Source organism: Furipterus horrens, unplaced genomic scaffold (assembly GCF_987537825.1).
Source record: "Furipterus horrens unplaced genomic scaffold, mFurHor1.1.pri manual_scaffold_5, whole genome shotgun sequence".
Taxonomy (NCBI): Eukaryota; Metazoa; Chordata; class Mammalia; order Chiroptera; family Furipteridae; genus Furipterus; species Furipterus horrens.
The window spans coordinates 119496583-119513725 of record NW_028327175.1 but is presented as its reverse complement, the minus strand read 5'-3'; the positions used below and the strand labels follow the sequence as shown (position 1 = coordinate 119513725).

Genomic DNA, 17143 nt, shown 5'->3' with positions numbered 1-17143 from the left:
TTTTTTAAAACTTTTGTAAGTTGCTTCCCATGGTTTGGGATTCAAAGTAATTTGAGGGGACAAGTTGTGAAAAGAATTTTCAAAGCTGTGGATGAGGACCTGAGTTTGTGACTAGGAAGTTGATGTTGAGGGTTTTTAATATCCCTCCTATTTTATTGATATTCTCCACAAGAGCCAGAAGGGGGCCCATATCCCCACACGACCGCTGTAGGTTAACTCACTGGTAGAGTCCATGAGGCCCCTGATCTCACAGGGTCAGGATGTGGTGGAGCCTGGGTCTGGATCTGCCTCCTTCAAAGTCTGTGCCCTTCCTACCCCTGCTGGTTCCCCAAGGTTAGAAGAGGAAGATGCACCTAACTCTGGGTTTCTAAAAAACATGCTTTTGTGACCATTTCTTCATTTTTCAGTTTTGGATACTACTTATTGGGCCCTACGGTAAAAGATGACAGCACATACATTTATCCTCTCCCGATATGTTAGTTCTAAAAATAATTGTCACGGGGTTTGTAAGATACCAGTGTTCTCCACAGGAAGAAGCCATGTAACTTTTACTGTATTTCCTTTTTAAGACAAGTCTTTGCTTCTGCTAGAGTCAGTGATTATCTTCATGTTTTTATTTGCTTCATCTTCTGTGCTGCTTTTGCCCCCTCTGCACAGTGCTCTAAGAGGGCCATGAGGCAGCCCTATGCCTATCTGGACATTTCCTCCCAGAGCATCTTCCCTTTGCACAGGTGTGTGCAGTCTTCATGGTGGTGGTCCTGCTGTCCCCCCCCCCCAAAAAAAAAAAAACAAAAAAACATTGTGCGATCCAGATAATTTGTTCCAGGTGTTGGGCCCTCTATTCCCTGACACTCTGTCTTCCTGTTTTTTAATCTCCATTTTTTGTCCAGCACAAATCCTTTAACTTGCTGAAAAAAAGAGATGCCCAGGAGATAAATTTTTGAGACCTTGCTAGGTATTTTACTCTTGTAGTTTAGCTTGGTATAGAAATCTTAGTTGTAAATAATTTTCCTTTAGAGTTTTTGCACTCATTGCTCATTATTTTCTAATACAAGGGCTGCTACTGAGAGGTCTAACACTTCTAATTTTCCTTTGTGACCATTTTCCCTCTCTAGAAGCTTATAAGATATTTTCTTTTTCCCGGTAGTTAAGAAATTTTATGATGGGTCTTGTGAGTTCCTACTCCCATTAACTGTGCTGGATCGAATGAAAAATGTGCTGTTTCAATCTTCTGTGCCTTAGTTCTGGAGACCTTTGTCTGCCTGTGTTTTTGACAGTATCTTCTATTCCACTTCTTGCTCCTGGGATTCCTGCTCGTGGCCCCTCATGCCTTCATCCTTGCTGCCCCAGGGCTCTGCTCTGGCTCTGGCTCCTGTGACGCATGCACCACCATCTCTTCCCATCTCTTACCTGAGTTCTCATCTGCCTCTGTCCTTCGTGGTAGAGGTCTCTTTCAAACAACTGGGGGTATACTCTCTGTGTGTATTGAAGTGGTTGTTCACAGCTAGTAGGTGGCCTCTGGCTAATGTGTATTGTGGACAGGCCCCTGTGTCAGCAGGTCTTTTCTCCAGCCAGGCCCACCGATTCTCCTAATATGGAGTCCTGCGTGGCTGCCAGCGTTTGGGGTACTATGCGGGGCCCACCATTTTGTTTGTAGACTGTGGTTGCATTCCATTTGTAGGCCCTGTGTCCTGAGTGCAGGGCTCCTCCTGGTCTAGGAGAGTCCTTCTTTTCAAGGGTGTGGTGGATACCACCGCTCCCACACTCTGTGCTCACCCCTGCTGCCCCATTCTCAGGGGCCAGTCCTTCCTGGGCTCTCCAGAGGAAACAGGCCAGCTTGCAGTGTCTCAGTGGCTCGCTCTGGTCCTCCTACCTCTGCTCTCTAGTGCCCAGTGCCCTGGACATCTCTTTCCTGGTTCCACTTCCTCTTGGGAATGTAAACATTTTGTTTTTGTTAACTTTTTTCTATTATCTTAAGGTCTTAGGATCCAGAGGAAGTGTCGGTGAATGTTATCAATCCGCCTTCTCCACTTGTTTTCTCACATCACCCCTTTCAGAAAAACATCCACACCATACTTTATTCCAGTTTTAACATTACTTTCTGTCTTACTTTCATATCTTCCCCCAAATAAGCTACAGCTGGTGAAATTAAGGAAGGTAAAAATCTAGCTGAGTCATCTGCTCTCAGCCTCCCATGTCTGGAACTCTGAGCAACTCTAGGCCCTAGAGTTGTCGAGGGCCCAACCTGTTAAGGTGCCAATAGCTGAGGAGTGAAGGAAGGAGCTCCAAAGTTGTGGAACCCAGGGGTTTTCACAGAATAGTCAGGCTAATGCTCACTTATGCCCTAGGCTGCATGCCACCCAATGTGGCCCACATGGCTGGAGACCTATGTCCACTGAGAGAGATGCCTCTGGTCTCTCACTGTCCCTGCTATTAGCAGTACATTTGAAAAATCAAATGTCAGGATGCATGTAGTTAGGTGATGTTGTGTGCAGAAGTCATGATCCCGAATTAATATTTGATAGGCCTGCAGTGGAAAATGAGATTATGTCATATCACAGCGAGGAACGGCATCATGTTTTATTATCCAAGTACAAAGTACCCTCTCCCCATCAGCTGGTGGGGAAGGAGGCTGGGCTTCGTAGGCCCCAAAGACCAGCAGAAGGACTCTGAGAACACAGTGCAGCCAGTGTGCTCCAGCCCCTGGGTAATAGTGTCCTGCTCTGACAATCTGGGCCGTAGGCTACTAGGTTTTGCTTTTCACACTGACCTGGAAATGCTCATGTTGGAAGAACTTGGATCTCCCATCTTTTCTCTCATTGTTCTGTTGAAGGACCTTCTCTGGACTGGGCTATTGTTTCTTCTTCACAGGCACCTGCACCAGTCAGGGGCCCTGACCATGGAGGCCCTGCAGGACCCTCCCGCAGACCCCATGGAGGGCATGGAAGAGGACATTGCAGACAAGGTAGGCCCTGGACGGCGGGGCTAGAGGACCATGTGTAAACAGCAAGGCCCGGCCTCAGGACTTGTGCTGGGTGCTGTGGCCTTCAGCTGAGGGCCCACGTTCGGCACCGTGGGGTGTGTTGGGTGAGGTGCACTTGGAGTGCCTGGCCTCATCCTGGCAAGCAGATAGAGCACAGCAGGAGGTGGTGATAGCACTGCAAGGCCTAATTACATCCTCTGCCAGCCCTGCCATTCTCTAGCATTTCACGTGCATGGAAGAAGGAACTGAGAGGATGGGAACAGAATAGCGAGCGCCAGTGGCTCTCAGCCTGTATTTGTAGGTGCTCAGCTCAGCATGCACTGACAACGCAGACTCAGCTCACCAGGGCCCATGGAGGCAGGATCAGGGGGCACTGGAGGTTTGGGGGAGGAGGGCACTTGGCCTACAGTGATGGCACAACCAAACATTGTGTGGAATGGGCTCTTCCGAAGGAGAAGCCTGGTAATTGGGTCATGTGGGGCCAAGCCAGACAGCTGTCTGTGGTAATGGCCCCAGACTTCTCAAGGACCAGCTCCAGAAAGAAGGGAGGAGGAGGAGGATGGCAGACGAACCCCTCACCTCTTCCTGTCCCCCCCACCCCCACCCCATCCTGTCCCTTTTCACCTCCTCCTGTCTCGCCTCACTTCTGCTTTACAGCACCTCCAGCACCTGCTCTGTGGAGCCTTCTCTGGCTCTGAAGGCCTTCACCCCACCACCACCTTTGTAGGTGTCTGTCTCCCATGTAGTCAGTGAGCACCCTGAGGAGGGAGGGATCAAACCCCAGGGCCTTTCTGTCCTTCCCCAGCATGTGCTGCTTCTGTGAGTTGGGTCTGGCAGAGAGCAGGTGCCCCTGCTTCTGGGGAGCCAGAGCCTGGCCACCCCACACACCATCACAGAGTCACCACAAAGGTGCTGTCAGGGTAACTCAGGTCGCCCCAGCCCCCTGCTGACATCTGCATTTGCGGTTTTGAGGCCATGGAGTGCTCCCGTTTATACTGACACCTGTGGGGGCCACATTGCCTCCTTTATGGGAATGGTCTCCATGAACAAGGTGACCAGATTCCAGCTGAGTGAACACTGTCTTGCTCCCAAGGTTGTCTTCTTGGAGAAGCGGGTGTCAGAGCTGGAGAAGGACACTGCTGCCAACGGGGAGCAGCACAGCCGGCTGAGGCAGGAAAACCTCCAACTGGTGCACAGGTGAGCATGGCACCGTTCTCTTCGCCTCACAAAGCAGGAGCGTGGCTGCTGCACAGGGGCTGGCTTTCTCCTGGAGCTGCCCTCTGTCCTGCAGCTGGGAGCCAGCCCAGGGGATGGTGAGGCAGCCTTTTAAGCATGGCTCCAACTTAGTACTGTCCCCAGCCCATTTAGGGCCTCAGAGGCAAGAGCTGGGAGAGGGCACCACCTCACCCCTCACTCAGGAGCAGCTGAGGCCAGCACTCACACCGCCTGCAGGTGCCTGGTGGGGAGGGCAGCCTGACCTCAGGGGTGGCAAAAGCTACGTGGGGACAGGATGTGTGCTGGGATTCTAACGTGAGGCCTCTGGCTTGTGTCCCCGCTTCTGAGAACCCATCCAGAGGAAGTAGTGCTGACCACAGGCCTTTGTTCCTGGACACGAGGCCCCTGGCCGTCACAGTTGCTGTGCTTTGCTCACTTTTCTCACATCACGTGGTTTCATCTTTATGGTCCCAGTGAGGCAGATACTGTCATCATTTAACAGATGAGGAAACCAAGGCTCAGGGAGTTTAGGTGATTGCCCAGGGCCTCAGATAGCAAGTAGGAGCTTCGTGAGCAGGGGCCAGTGCCTACAGAATCCCCTGCAGTGGGAGCATGACCCGTCCCTGGGGCATGCAGGTTCTCTCAGGTGCTTAGCTACAGAAACAAGAAACGGGTGGGAACCACTGGTTACACAGCAGAATGTGCAGTCCGAGTCTAACTGAGAGAGCACTCAGGAAGAAATAACAGGCATATGAAGTAAGGAGTAACTACTGTGTTTGCATGGAGGGGATGGGGGCTACTTCTTCCCTGTTTTGTGGGTTTTTTTATAGAATAGAGTGTGAATTTTAGTGTTTTGAAACCTGTAATTCAATGTATCCTCATGCTGTTTGCAGCAATGTGCTTCTTGTGCAGAGCACAAGAGCTTGGCCCAGAAGCGGCAGCTGCCTGGCTGTGCTACCTGAGTACATATGGTGCTGTGGGGGCGAGGCACTGGGGAATCTCAAGGGGCCTGAGAGGCAGGAAGCATGGTGTGTGTGGGATCTCCACGGGAGAAGCAGCCTGCCCACACCAGGCTGCTGGAACCAAAACCCGGCTCTGCCACATACTCCATGACCTCAGGCCAGAGGAGCCCTGTCCTCAAAGCCTCAGTTTCCACACCCATGACCTGAACAAGTGGACTCTGAGCACTCTGAACAGCATGGGATACAGGCCCGCACGCACTCTCATGACATTCACATCATATGCTCCAGGGTTATGCTTGGCTCGTGTCCTGATGTTTTCATCCTGGAAGCTACTGACACTTTATGAGGTTAAAACAAGTTCTCTTGTGCAGTTGAGGCCCTGCTCTGGGGTTTCTCAGGGAAGGGCCTGCCCCAGGCCCTGCTGCAGAGCCAGGGTGAGGTCTGCCTCATTTGGGGAGGGGCTTAGGTTCCAGTGCTGCACTAAGTATATGCCTCATCTCCAGAGATGTTTGCTACTCCCTCTCTGTCCTTGTTCAGGGAAGTCTGGGTAGGTCAAAAGTCTTTTTTTAAGCTGACTGGTGAAATTAGTCTAGTCTAATCTGATGGGCACTTACCAACTATCCACATATGTAGTGCAAAGTCCGTGTTCCGTGCCTCATCTCGTCCCAGGGTCAGCCACATCCTAGTCCTGTGGATGTTCCTTCTGGTGTTGGCCCCAATTCTCCCAACCAACATGCTTCTGCTACAGTTTCTGGTGTTCCACGTGTGTGACGTTGCTGGCCCACACCAGCCCTGCTGCCCATCTCTCCTACTCCACCACCATCCCAGGAATTCCACATGCTTCCTCTGTACTCAATTTTTTTTTTCTGGATCCCAGTTTCTTTTGTTTTTTCACTCATATTCTGAGGAGAATATTCCCCACTGTTGCCTGGGAAGGAGTGCATAGGAACAGGTTGTTTAAGATCTTGCATGTCTGAGACTGTTTCACCCTGCTTGCAAGTAGGTGCCCTGCAAACTCCCTGGCTCTACTGCCCCAATCCCACGCTGTGCTCTGTGACCCCGCTGTGCCGCCCTGTTCTCATCCTTGACATGTGAGGGCTTCCTGCTGTTTCCTGTGTTGGACACGTGGTTTTCAACCTTTAAATCTGGAAAGTGTGCTCCTCAGCTTCAGGAAGATTTCTAGAATTATTTCTTCATACAGTGTCTTTGATTTTCTTATCTAGCTGAACTTCTGTTCATCAAATCTTAGACCTTTCCTCTGATTTTCTTGACTTTCCTATTCTCTTTGTTTTTTGTTACATATTTATTTTTAAAGAGAGGGGAAGGGAGGGAGAGGGGGAGAGAAGTATTGATGTGCGGGAGAAACATCGATTGGATGCCTCTTGCACGCCCCAACTGGGGGCCAGGCCTGCAACCTAGGCATGTGCCTGGATCAGGAATCAAACTGGTGATCTTTTGGTGACCTTTTGCAGGACAACGCCCAACCCACTGAGCCACACCAGTCAGGGCCCCATTTAAAAAAATTTTCCCTGTAATACCCTTGCTTTTCTTCTTCAACTCTTCTAGTGAATTTAAAATATTTCTCATTTTTAATTTCTAAGTTACTTTTTGTCATCTGTTCCTTCTGGGACATCATTTTGTGGGTATGGTATCTTAACTCTCTGTCAGTTACAGGGCTTTTCCTTCTGTTTCCTGCATGATATACATTTTCTTTGAGGTCCTTTTTTTGTTTGCTTTGGCCATTCTGTGTTTAAAGCTTTCCTGTGGTAGCTGGTGATCTTTGGCCATCCATTCACTCTTAGGTGTGAGGCACCAAGAAGTGAATGAGGAGCCCTGTGTGCAGGGACAGCTTATGGGCTCTGCACCCTGCATGAACAGGGTACAGGAGCCCTTTTCTTTGCCGTGGTCAGTTCCTGCCTCCTGTGGGTGGGCACAGTGGTCTGGGAAGGGGCCAGGGTCAGGGCCCCCGCGAGAATATTTCCTTTGTCTCTGTGCTCTTGTTGGCACCTGCTTTTATCTCTGCTGTGGGTGAACTGGTGGGGCTGGTTTGTATACCAGGACCTGGAATGTCAGTGCAGGGTACCTCGGGAGTGCTCATGGGCTTGTGCCCATCAGAGGGTCTCCCATCCACACACTACCGCCCACAGTGGAGGGAGCAGAGACGGGGGGGGGGCACCTCCTCCTTCAGAACTGCCCGTAAGCAGAGCTGTGGGTGGGAAGTCTCACAGCCTTCCTGTCCCTCCTCCAGGTAGGGCAGCTCTCTCCGGGTCCTGATGCAGCACCTAGCCCTTGGTGGAAGGGCAGCAAGTCTCTCACCTCCTCCCTTGGCCTTCACAGAGCCAATGCCCTTGAGGAGCAGTTGAAGGAGCAGGAGCTGAGAGCTTGTGAGATGGTCCTGGAAGAGACACGGAAGCAGAAGGAGCTCTTATGCAAGATGGAGAGAGAGAAGAGCATTGAGATTGAGAACCTGCAGGCCAGGTAGGCAAGGCCACCATGACTCTCCAGAGCAGTCAGTGAGGAAACAGAAATGCAGTGGACGCTTTCATGAACAACCCCACCCCCACTCCAGGAAGGCACAGTGTCTAGGAACTAATTTTATTTTAGAAAAAGTGGAAACCCTATGTGAAGAAAACTAAAATTCTACGAAAGGCCATAAAATATCTGAATTTAAAGACTGACTCTACATGGGTATCAGTTTCTCTAAATCTCTCTAGTGGATGTTACCTCAGTGAAAATATCCATCTTTTTTTTTAAGGCAACTTGATAAATTACCTTTATGTTTCTCTGGAGGCAAAAGCCTTACGTAAGTCAGGAAAAGAGGGAACAGAGAAAGGGATGAGCACACTGTATGGAAAACCTTGGAGGCATAGGAGGTGTAGCAGTCCTGGCTCCCGGAGACGGCCATGCCACACCTGGGCACTCAGCTGGAGGCAAATGGCATGCACTCATAATTAACGTGTGAGTGGTGTTTCTCTTAAAACTCTGTTTATAAAAACAAATCCATGGATAATTTAAATGTCCATTCACAGAGGAATGGTGGAAAAGGTCATCTTAGTGCTCACTCCCAGAGCACCTCCCCTGAGTGGGTAGTGAGGGTGAGGGGTATTTCATAGAAAATTTTTTAACTGAGTCTGTACCACTTTTAGAACACAAAATATAGTACTTTTAAATATTCATGAAAGGATTCTACAGTCTTTAGCTTGTGCTCCTCTCTAGCTCTTAAAGCTGAGAAGAGACCCTTTGATTTTATATAAGAAGAGCTCCTAGGCATTTCCAAAGGTGGGATGACGGGAACGGGCTACATGCAGAGCTGTGCCAGGGTCACTCTGGGCAGGGAAGCCTCTTTACATGCAGACATGGTGGGTGCCACCACCTAAGACAGCCAGGTCTAGGCAGCTAGGACAGTGCAGTTTAGTGGTCTCAAAGCAATTTCACATCCGTGCATGCTGGTAGCCTCTCCTTTGGGCCCTCTTCACTGGGGCTGTGGGTACTGAGAAGCAAGGCCATCTTGCCTCTCGTGTCTCTCCTACACAGCTGGTTGTCCTGCTCTATAGCAGCCTGGAGGGACACGCGGTAGACAGTTTCATGCAACCTTATGGGAGCAAGGCAGGACTCACTCTTTCTGACCAAACCTGCCTGCCCTGTGCACCCTGGGTCAGTGGCTCTGTGGCCTGGACCCTATCGGCCTCCTTCAGCTCCCTGGGAGTGTGGTAGGGGACAGGGAGACCTGTGGTTCTTGGGGGGCTTCCCAGGCCCGCAGAGGTCCCTGAAGCCCTAGGTCAGCACCCTGAGGTCAGCCCAGCACAGGGATCTCCCCATCATGGCCTTAGACCATGATGGTATACAGGAAGGGGGACTGCAGATTAACAGGGTGGTGAGGATAACTGGACTACAGGAGGGAACGAAGGCTCCTTGGAGAAAAGGCTGAGTCTACGGCTGGGCCAGGGTAGACAGTGGAGCCTGGAGCATTTGTAGTACCAGAAAGTAGGAAAGTGGTCAAACAAAAGCATTCACACACAGTGATAGGTACATGTATCAGGGACATAAGCCAACTGAAGGTCAGAGGTGGGACAATTTGAGCAACACACTAATAATGATACTGTTGAACCACAACCAGAGTGTAACTAAATGTGATGGTTGGTGAATGGGAAGAAGACACAAACCTTCCTCACAGAAGAATTCCAAATACAATACATGGATATACCCCTTTCTGGGGAGGAGCACTGAGTCCTCCCTTTCTCTGGAGCATGGACTGGACTTGGTGACTGGCTTCCAGATACAGAGAATAGATGGGAAATGTAGAACATGACAGACAAGACATCTGGCAGACACACCTTTACCAGGTGATCCAGGTCAATATCACCCATGATGAGTCATGTGGACTCTGGCACCCCAATCTCATGTGAGAAGAGGGCAATTCACTTCTGTCAGATTCTTCCCCAAATCATAAGCTATCTAATCACAAGAAAACAGCAGGAAGACCCAATTTGAGGGACATTCTACTAAATACCTTATCAAAACTTCTCAGAACTGTCAAAGTCATGAAAAGCCAGGAAAATCTGGGAGACTGCCCCAGACCCTAGGGGACAAAGGAGATGGCTAAGTGCAATGTGGTCTTGGAAGGGATCCTGGACAGAGAAAGGCACTTGTGGAAAAGCTGAATCGCATCCACGGCTTGGTGATCAGAGCATCCCGATGTGGGTGTGTGGGCTGTGATGAACCTGCTACAGTGATGAGTAGATGCTTCCAGGGGAAGCTGAAAGGGTCTGAGGTCCACAGGGACTCTGCACTGTGTCTGCAACTGCTCTGTAAACCTGAAATTATCCCCAAACCCAAGTGTATTTAACAGTCATCCTGGCCTATGAAAAGTTTTGGCCCAGGGCACTCATGTGTGTAAGGGCTGGGCCATAGGCATTGGGGGGTAGCCTCTATGGATCTCTGGGCAGCTCCTACGAGGTTTCCAAGAATGCCCGAGGAGACGCATACCTAGGGAGCAGGTCCCAGCCTCATTCTATGTCCCAGGCTGCAGCAACTGGATGAGGAGAACAGCGAGCTGAGATCCTGCACGCCCTGTCTAAAGGCCAACATTGAACGCCTGGAGGAGGTAAGCTGCCAGCTAGGAACACTAAGCCAAGATCAGTCAGGCTGGCCTGTGTGCTTTTCCACACCCTCTGGGCCTGACGCATGTTGAGGGATCAGGATATGCTGAGATAGGTTCTCCAAAGCAGAGCAATCACATGGCCAGCTAGTAAGTCTGCAGGGGTATGGCCAACCAAGGGGTGCACCGCAGGCCAGGGACTGTGCTGCTCCAAAGAGCAGGCTGATGCTGCTCAGCCCTACCATGCCTGTGTGTGAGGGAACAAGCTCAGCTTGGGCCACCATCCTTTTGCTGGAAGATGCTGAAGCCTTCCCAACTTTCCCACAGATGTGGGATCCTTGGGCCCAGAGGTTCACACTTAGATTGACCTGTGATCTGAACCCAAGGATCATGTCCTTGAGGGGCCGACTTCAGGTGGACCCCTCCAGCCTCAATCTGCAAAGATGCACTGAGAGGCTTCTCCTCCCCCATCCTCTGCTTTCTGCCGCGTGTCTCCTGGGAAGCTCTGAATCCTGAGCAAGTCGGAGACCACCTGGGCTCTGGCTGCTGTGAGCAACTCCTGCTGAGTGTCCATGGGTCAGGTCCTTCTCTTGCCTTCCTCTAGAAACAGTACTGGTAGGAGGAGGCGCCCTCCACCACGAGCGCCCCAGGCCCTCCTTCCATGTGCACTGCACTCATAGTGGGTACAGGACCTGAGAGAGCACGCCTGTGTGTGTGCACGTCAGCTTCACAGGAAAGCTCAGGTGCAGCCCCGTGGGCATCAGTGAACTGATACTCTCAGGACACTTGCAGCTGAGGAAAGCCATGTGCATGGGGTGGCAGGTGAGGTGTGTCCATGGCAAGTGTTTCACTTTGCAGGAGAAGCAGAAGCTGCTGGATGAGATTGAAGAGTTGTCGCTGCAGCTCAGTGATGAGCAGGAAAACAGGAGGAAGCTAGGAGACAGGCTGAGTCACGAGAGGCACCAATTTCAGAAGGACAAGGAGGCAACCCAGGAGGTGAGCACAAGCCTGGAGGCCCTGGCTGTCACTCAGCGAGCTCCCAGAATCCATAGGGCCTATCTAACTGGGGACCCACTGCTTTTAACTGGCATGCTGGGCAGAGGTGCTCAGTGCGTTTGGGACGTGTCGCATTGTCATCCTCCTCTGAAATAGTGTTCAGACCAAGCAGAGGTTCTGAAGCCAGGGACTGGACTGATGCTGCTCACCCTGCTGTTCACACAGCTAATTGAGGACCTGCGCAAGCAGCTGGAGCACCTGCAGCTCTTCAAGCTAGAGGCGGAGCAGAGAAGGGGCCGGAGCAACAGTGCAGGCCTGCAGGAGTACAATAGCCGCACCCGGGAGAGCGAGCTGGAGCAGGAGGTTCGCAGGCTGAAGCAGGTACAGCTGGGCAGACACCCTCTTGCCCCGAAGAAGCCTCATGGCAGCCGGCATGGGGAGAGGGGTGCATGGGGAGTCACAGACCAGGAATGATGCTGTTTTGCTGCCCACCCCAGGATAACCGTAACCTGAAGGAGCAGAACGATGAGCTCAATGGGCAGATCATAAACCTGAGCATCCAGGGCGCCAAGAACCTCTTCTCCACATCCTTCTCTGAGTCCCTGGCCGCAGAGATCAGCTCAGTTTCCCGTGATGAGGTAACGTACCCACTGCCCTAGGCCTGGGACTCTAAGGTGCCCACAGTCTGTGTGCCCAGGGCCTACCCCTTACTTTTCCCACAGCTCATGGAAGCGATTCAGAAGCAGGAAGAGATCAACTTCCGCCTGCAGGATTACATCGACAGGATCATCGTGGCCATCATGGAGACCAACCCATCCATTCTGGAGGTCAAGTAGAGGCAGGCAAGCCCAGCGCAGGGTGATTCCAGACTCCACCAACACCCCAGAGATGGCCACGGCACACATGGGCCAAGAATAGCAGGTCCCACGTCCACGAGCCCAGAGCACACAGCTGAGCTGGGGCACATAGGATGGTGGAAGAGGGAGAAGGAAAGGGAAGCCTGGTGATTAGAACCCACAGCAGGTGCAGGCAGGATTGGGCCTGCTCTCAACTCTGGCCGCCTCTTCTTTGCAGAGATGTGGGGACAGTGTCTCAGGCTTGGATGAGTCCCTCCCACATAGCAGACCTTCCTGCAGTCCTGCTCTGTCAGAGAAGAAAGGAAGGAATTGGGTCCTCATCTGGGTTGCAGCCACTTATGTCCTCACAGACACCCTGACCCGGTGCCATCCAAGTCTCACCCAGTCCTGGATAATCTAGAGGCCCCGGGACCCTTGCACTAAATGTGGTAGGTGAAAGACAGGCAGCGAGGCTGTTGGAAGTTAGTGTCTGACCAGCAGGGCCCCCCTCCCCCCAAGCTTTTCTGGGACTTTCTCCCTGAGCTGCTCAGGCCACCACCCAGCCAGAAGGGGCATCTCAGTACAGCTTCAGGCCCAAGGGCCTCTGGTCATGCAGCTCTTCCCACAGTCGCACCCCCGCTACAATAACCTTTGGGGCCTCTGATCCTCCTGTGGGGGCTGGAGAGTACTATCAGGATGGGGTGGACATTGCCAGCCTTCTCTGACTCCTGGGGTACAGGCAGGGCCATGGCAAGGTGCTGCCTCCCCATGGGTGTGGTTTTCCTGGCCTCCTGAATTACCCACCTCCCTGTGCAGATCTTGGCTGGCTCCGGTAACATCGCACTTTCCCAGGCCAGAGTCCAGTGTTTCCTCCAGGAATCTAAAGTCATTAGAAGTCATCATTCTTCCCCAGGTGCATTCTGCAGGAGGAGACTGGGCAAGGCAGGCTCTCTAAGCAGACAAACCAAGAGCAGATAACAGGGCCTTCCCAGCAGCTTGGAGGTTCCTTTTAGGAAACCCTTACCCAGCTGTACTCTGCCACTGCCTGGAACCTGCACTACCAGGAGCAGCGACGTCACCCCCACAGGGATGCTGGGCTTGCTGCCCTCCTGAGCCCGAGCACTGGCCACAAGCCTCCAAGTGCTCCCAGGTGGGCCAAGATCCCACACACAAACTGGCCCCTACTGTGTGCAAGTGCGTATGTGAGGTGTATGCATGTGTATGTGTGTGTGTAAGCATGTGTGTTGCCCTTCATCCTTCCATCCTCCACGTGGTCCACCTTCTACACTAAGACTTAAGATGTTGCCTCGTATTGTATATTTTGGGGAAAGCCTTGGGTGTAAATCAATGTAAACTTAGATGAGAGATTTTTCTATCCTGTAGAGTAGGTATTTTTTATAGATTGAAGGTTGATCAATTTTTTTAATACTTCCAAGAGAGAAAACTATGTGTATACACATGAAATATATATATATATATATGTATGTATGTATGTATGATAATAAATACAGGAACTCTGCTTTCTGCACCCAGCCTCACCCTGCTGACACAGCCTTGGGGCTCTGTGTGTCTATCACTCGGCAGTACTGTAACTGTAAATACAAATTGCCGAGAGATGTCTCACACAAACACCCAGGCACTGACTTGCACACTGACCCTGCTTTCATCCTCCCAAGAAAGACTCTTCCAGGCAGAGTGACAGCAGCCTGGATGTGGAAGGGCAAGGCCAGAACAACAATGTCATCACAGATTAAAGCTGTTGCTACACACACAGCTTGGCTTCTTCCTCTATGGGGGTCAAGGGATGGGGTGGGGGTGTCATGGGCCTGGCTCAGCACTCCTTGAGGGTGTTTGGGGTATTGGGAGCCACATGTCATCTGAACTCAGACAGCAGGAGACCACTTAGTCAAGCCAGCCCCTCCTGGCCTCCCCGGCCTCACTAAATCTCCCAGAGGCCCTGGGATGGCACCTGTAGACTGGTCCCCCAGCAGAGCTGGTGCAAAGGCACTCCTGGGGCAGGGCCACATGATGGACTCCAGAGGCTGTGAGATCATGGTAGGACCTGGCCCCTGACTGCAGCCCAGCTGCCAACATGGCACCAAGGGCCAACTGGGCTGAGGAAGGGAGAGCATTGCAAGTCTTGGGTTCATGAACAAGCTGTTCCCATGGAACATGTAATCAGGGATGAAGAGATGGGCCCCAGGTGAGGCTATGCAGAGTACCCAACCTGAAGGCACAGAAAAGGCCGAGACCCCCACAGAATTGGGCTCAAAGGGAGGGACAAAAGGTGGGGAGGTGGGCTGGGAAGCTGCCACCATAGTCACAGACACCACCAAGGTAACTAAAGTTAAGTGACGAAATTTGACTTGAAGGGGGGTTGTTAGCTAAAAGTCCCCAAATGGACTCCCCAGCCCAGGTGTCCACAGGGGTGCCAAACTGCATCTACCCCCACCCCTCACATTGAGTACCTGCATGCCAGACACAAGTGGAGAAACTTAAGGTTCACGGAGGCCAAGAACCACAACCAGCCAGCTAGCAGAGAAGGGGGTTGATAATCTGAGGATGGTGATAGGCGGGCACAGCCTGGCCTGCAGCAAGCAGGGCCCCAGGCTTCATCAGTTAGAGGTATAGCAGAAGGACTCCAGGGGTCCCCAGGGTGAGGCCTTGGGGCCCTGGACATTGTGTGGAGTGGCACTAAGGAAGAAACCTGGAGGGTGGGGTTATGTCCGGAGCCCAGCTTCCACCAGAGCTCCAGCTGGGGCAGGGGGACGGCAAGAGAATGTGGAGTCCTTGTCCCTGCACATCTACCTGGCTTGGTCCCCACCTGCGTTCCCAGTGCTCAGAAGGTGTAGCTCCCCAGACCGCTCTCAGGGAAATGGTCAACACCCTCTCATTATCAAGTCAGTTTGCTGGACTTGCACCAGGCCACCCATGGGACCCAGTCCTGGCCAGGAGGGCAGCCTTGTGCTGGAGCCTGGTGTGTGGAATTCTGCATAGAGGGCCCACTCAGCACTGGGGGGCGCCAAAGCACTGCCACAGTGGGTTCAGAAGGTCAGCAGGGGCCCTAGAGGGCCCTGTCTCCAGCCTGACTGCACTGAGGGGTCTTGGCTGACCCACGAAGAGGCCAGTGCCTCTGCTTTGACGCTAGAAGACACCTGCCCTCCCACCTACCCTGTGTCTGTCTCTCTGGCACCTGCAGGGCCCACCTCTGCCTAGGAGGAGAAGCTGGAAGTGGGGAGGGGTCTTCACCATCAGGCCAGGCCCAGGAAGGAGGGGAAGGGAGCTGCTTCCTTCTTGTTACCCCGATGCAGAAATTCCTGCCTTGGCCCTCCAGGGTTCTCCAGCCCCAAGTGGAAGCACTGGGACAGGGTGGGGCAGGAGAACAAAGGATGAAAATTCATGGTAAATGGAAACAGGGCAGTGCCTGGCTGCTGCCCAGGGAGGGCTAACTGGAGAGTTTCTTCCAGAAGGTGGCTGAGGGCAGGTTCAGGAGCAGGGCCTCCCTGGGCAGGCCTCAAAGCGTGTGATGGAGTGGCCCACAGTGGGACAGGTGAGGCCAGTGTCAAGACCTGCACCCCTCAGGCCTGAGTGCATCTCTCCCATGTGGGGATCCTGCACCCCCAACCATGAAGTACCTGGCCACAACTCTCCTTCCTGGGACAGTCTTGAAGACTCCTCCTGAGACCCTCTTCTGGTGACTGGGCTTGACAACAGGCCTTGGTTCCTTACTCCTGCTGTCTCCTCACCCCCAGGTAGGGCCTGGCTCCTCAAAAATCTGCAGTGAGCTGGCAGGAACCTGGGCCTTCAGATCACCAGGTTCAACGTCAACTGTTTCTCTTAAGAGGTTGGAGGGCTCTGGACACCAGTCTTGATACAACCACCCCAAGCAGTGTCCAGGGAAAGGGGATGGGGAGGGAAGGGGACCTGTGGGAATCAGCCTTTGATTCAGTCCTTTCACGTGATTCTACAGGCCAGAAGCCTCCTTGTCACCTTCATGCAGGAAAGGAAGCATTGAGTCACTGCACATGCCAGTGCCCCACAGGCAGCTTGTCACCTCAGAGCACTCAGGAAGCAGCTCTGTCTTGGCTGCAGCTAAAGCCCAGGCCCCTACATTGGGACACTGCAGCATCTGGAGAGTAAACCAGAGGTTTGCCTTGGGCTTGGAAAGTCCTAGGAGCACAGAGCCCTGTCCCTGTAGGTCCTCCTGAGGTCGGCTCCCCATGTGTTCCCTGAGTGCCAGAGTCCTTGGGGCTCTGCCTTCAGCATTCGTTTCCCACTGCAAGCTCTCTGTACTTCATTTGCATCTGATAAACTATCCACACGAGTTTTCCTGCACCTCCTGCTGCTTCAAGGGCACCTACGCAACAGATGGCAGAGGGGCTCCAGTTTTGTGACTGTTCGCTTGAGTGACCTCAGCGGTGCAGAAAGGGACCTTAAAGGGAGACGGAGCCTGAGGAGGCTCTCGTTTCTGGCGGACGGGGTGGGGGGTGGGGGGCAGGTTCTGTTCAGAGGCCTCTACGAGTAACACCCCTTCCCCGGATTCAGGACTTCCTGCCAGACACTGGACTACACGTTCCGTGGTGGTACCTCATTTCGTCCTCCCAATGGTTCAATTAGATCGTTGTTTCCCTCTTTTAAGGAGGAGGACACTGAAGCTCAAGAGAAATAATTTGCCCTCTAAGTGATTCCAGAGCTACACAGTCACATTTTAAGTGCCAAGGCGGTGTCTTAGACCCACCAAAATGGAGCTTTAGAACATGAAGCCCTTAAGGGGAATCAAGGAACGAAGAAGTTGCAGAGATGCTCTGAGGCAACTGAGGGGGTGGGAGAGAAACTGAAGAGGCCCTGGAAAAAGTTAAGGTTTATGAGCCCAGCGGGCACTCAAGGGTTATTCTCTCTCACAAGCAGCAGCTTGAGTGCCGAGAGCCCAGCGCTTCTGACCACAAGGCGCAGCCGGAAGTGCCTTGACTGGGGCGGACACTGAGTCCTCCTCTCGAGCAGGGCATCCTGGGAGACGTAGTCCCAGTCCTATATTCGGTGCATCCCCTCTCCA

General features: G+C 52.5%; 1 protein-coding gene across 2 annotated transcripts in view; it reads left to right on the top strand.

Moving 5' to 3' along the window:
• The window catches only part of RAB11FIP3 (RAB11 family interacting protein 3), a 113496-nt gene extending 99633 nt beyond the window's left edge, over positions 1-13863 (top strand). For both annotated transcript variants that reach the window (XM_090277376.1, XM_090277375.1), the window contains 8 exons: positions 2872-2965; positions 4077-4180; positions 7498-7638; positions 10183-10264; positions 11117-11254; positions 11480-11635; positions 11752-11892; positions 11977-13863. In XM_090277376.1, coding sequence (XP_090133502.1) covers positions 2872-2965; positions 4077-4180; positions 7498-7638; positions 10183-10264; positions 11117-11254; positions 11480-11635; positions 11752-11892; positions 11977-12090 — 970 coding nt within the window. In that variant the 3' untranslated portion in view covers positions 12091-13863. The remainder of the gene's footprint in view (positions 1-2871; positions 2966-4076; positions 4181-7497; positions 7639-10182; positions 10265-11116; positions 11255-11479; positions 11636-11751; positions 11893-11976) is intronic.
• The last annotated feature ends 3280 nt before the right edge of the window (positions 13864-17143 follow it).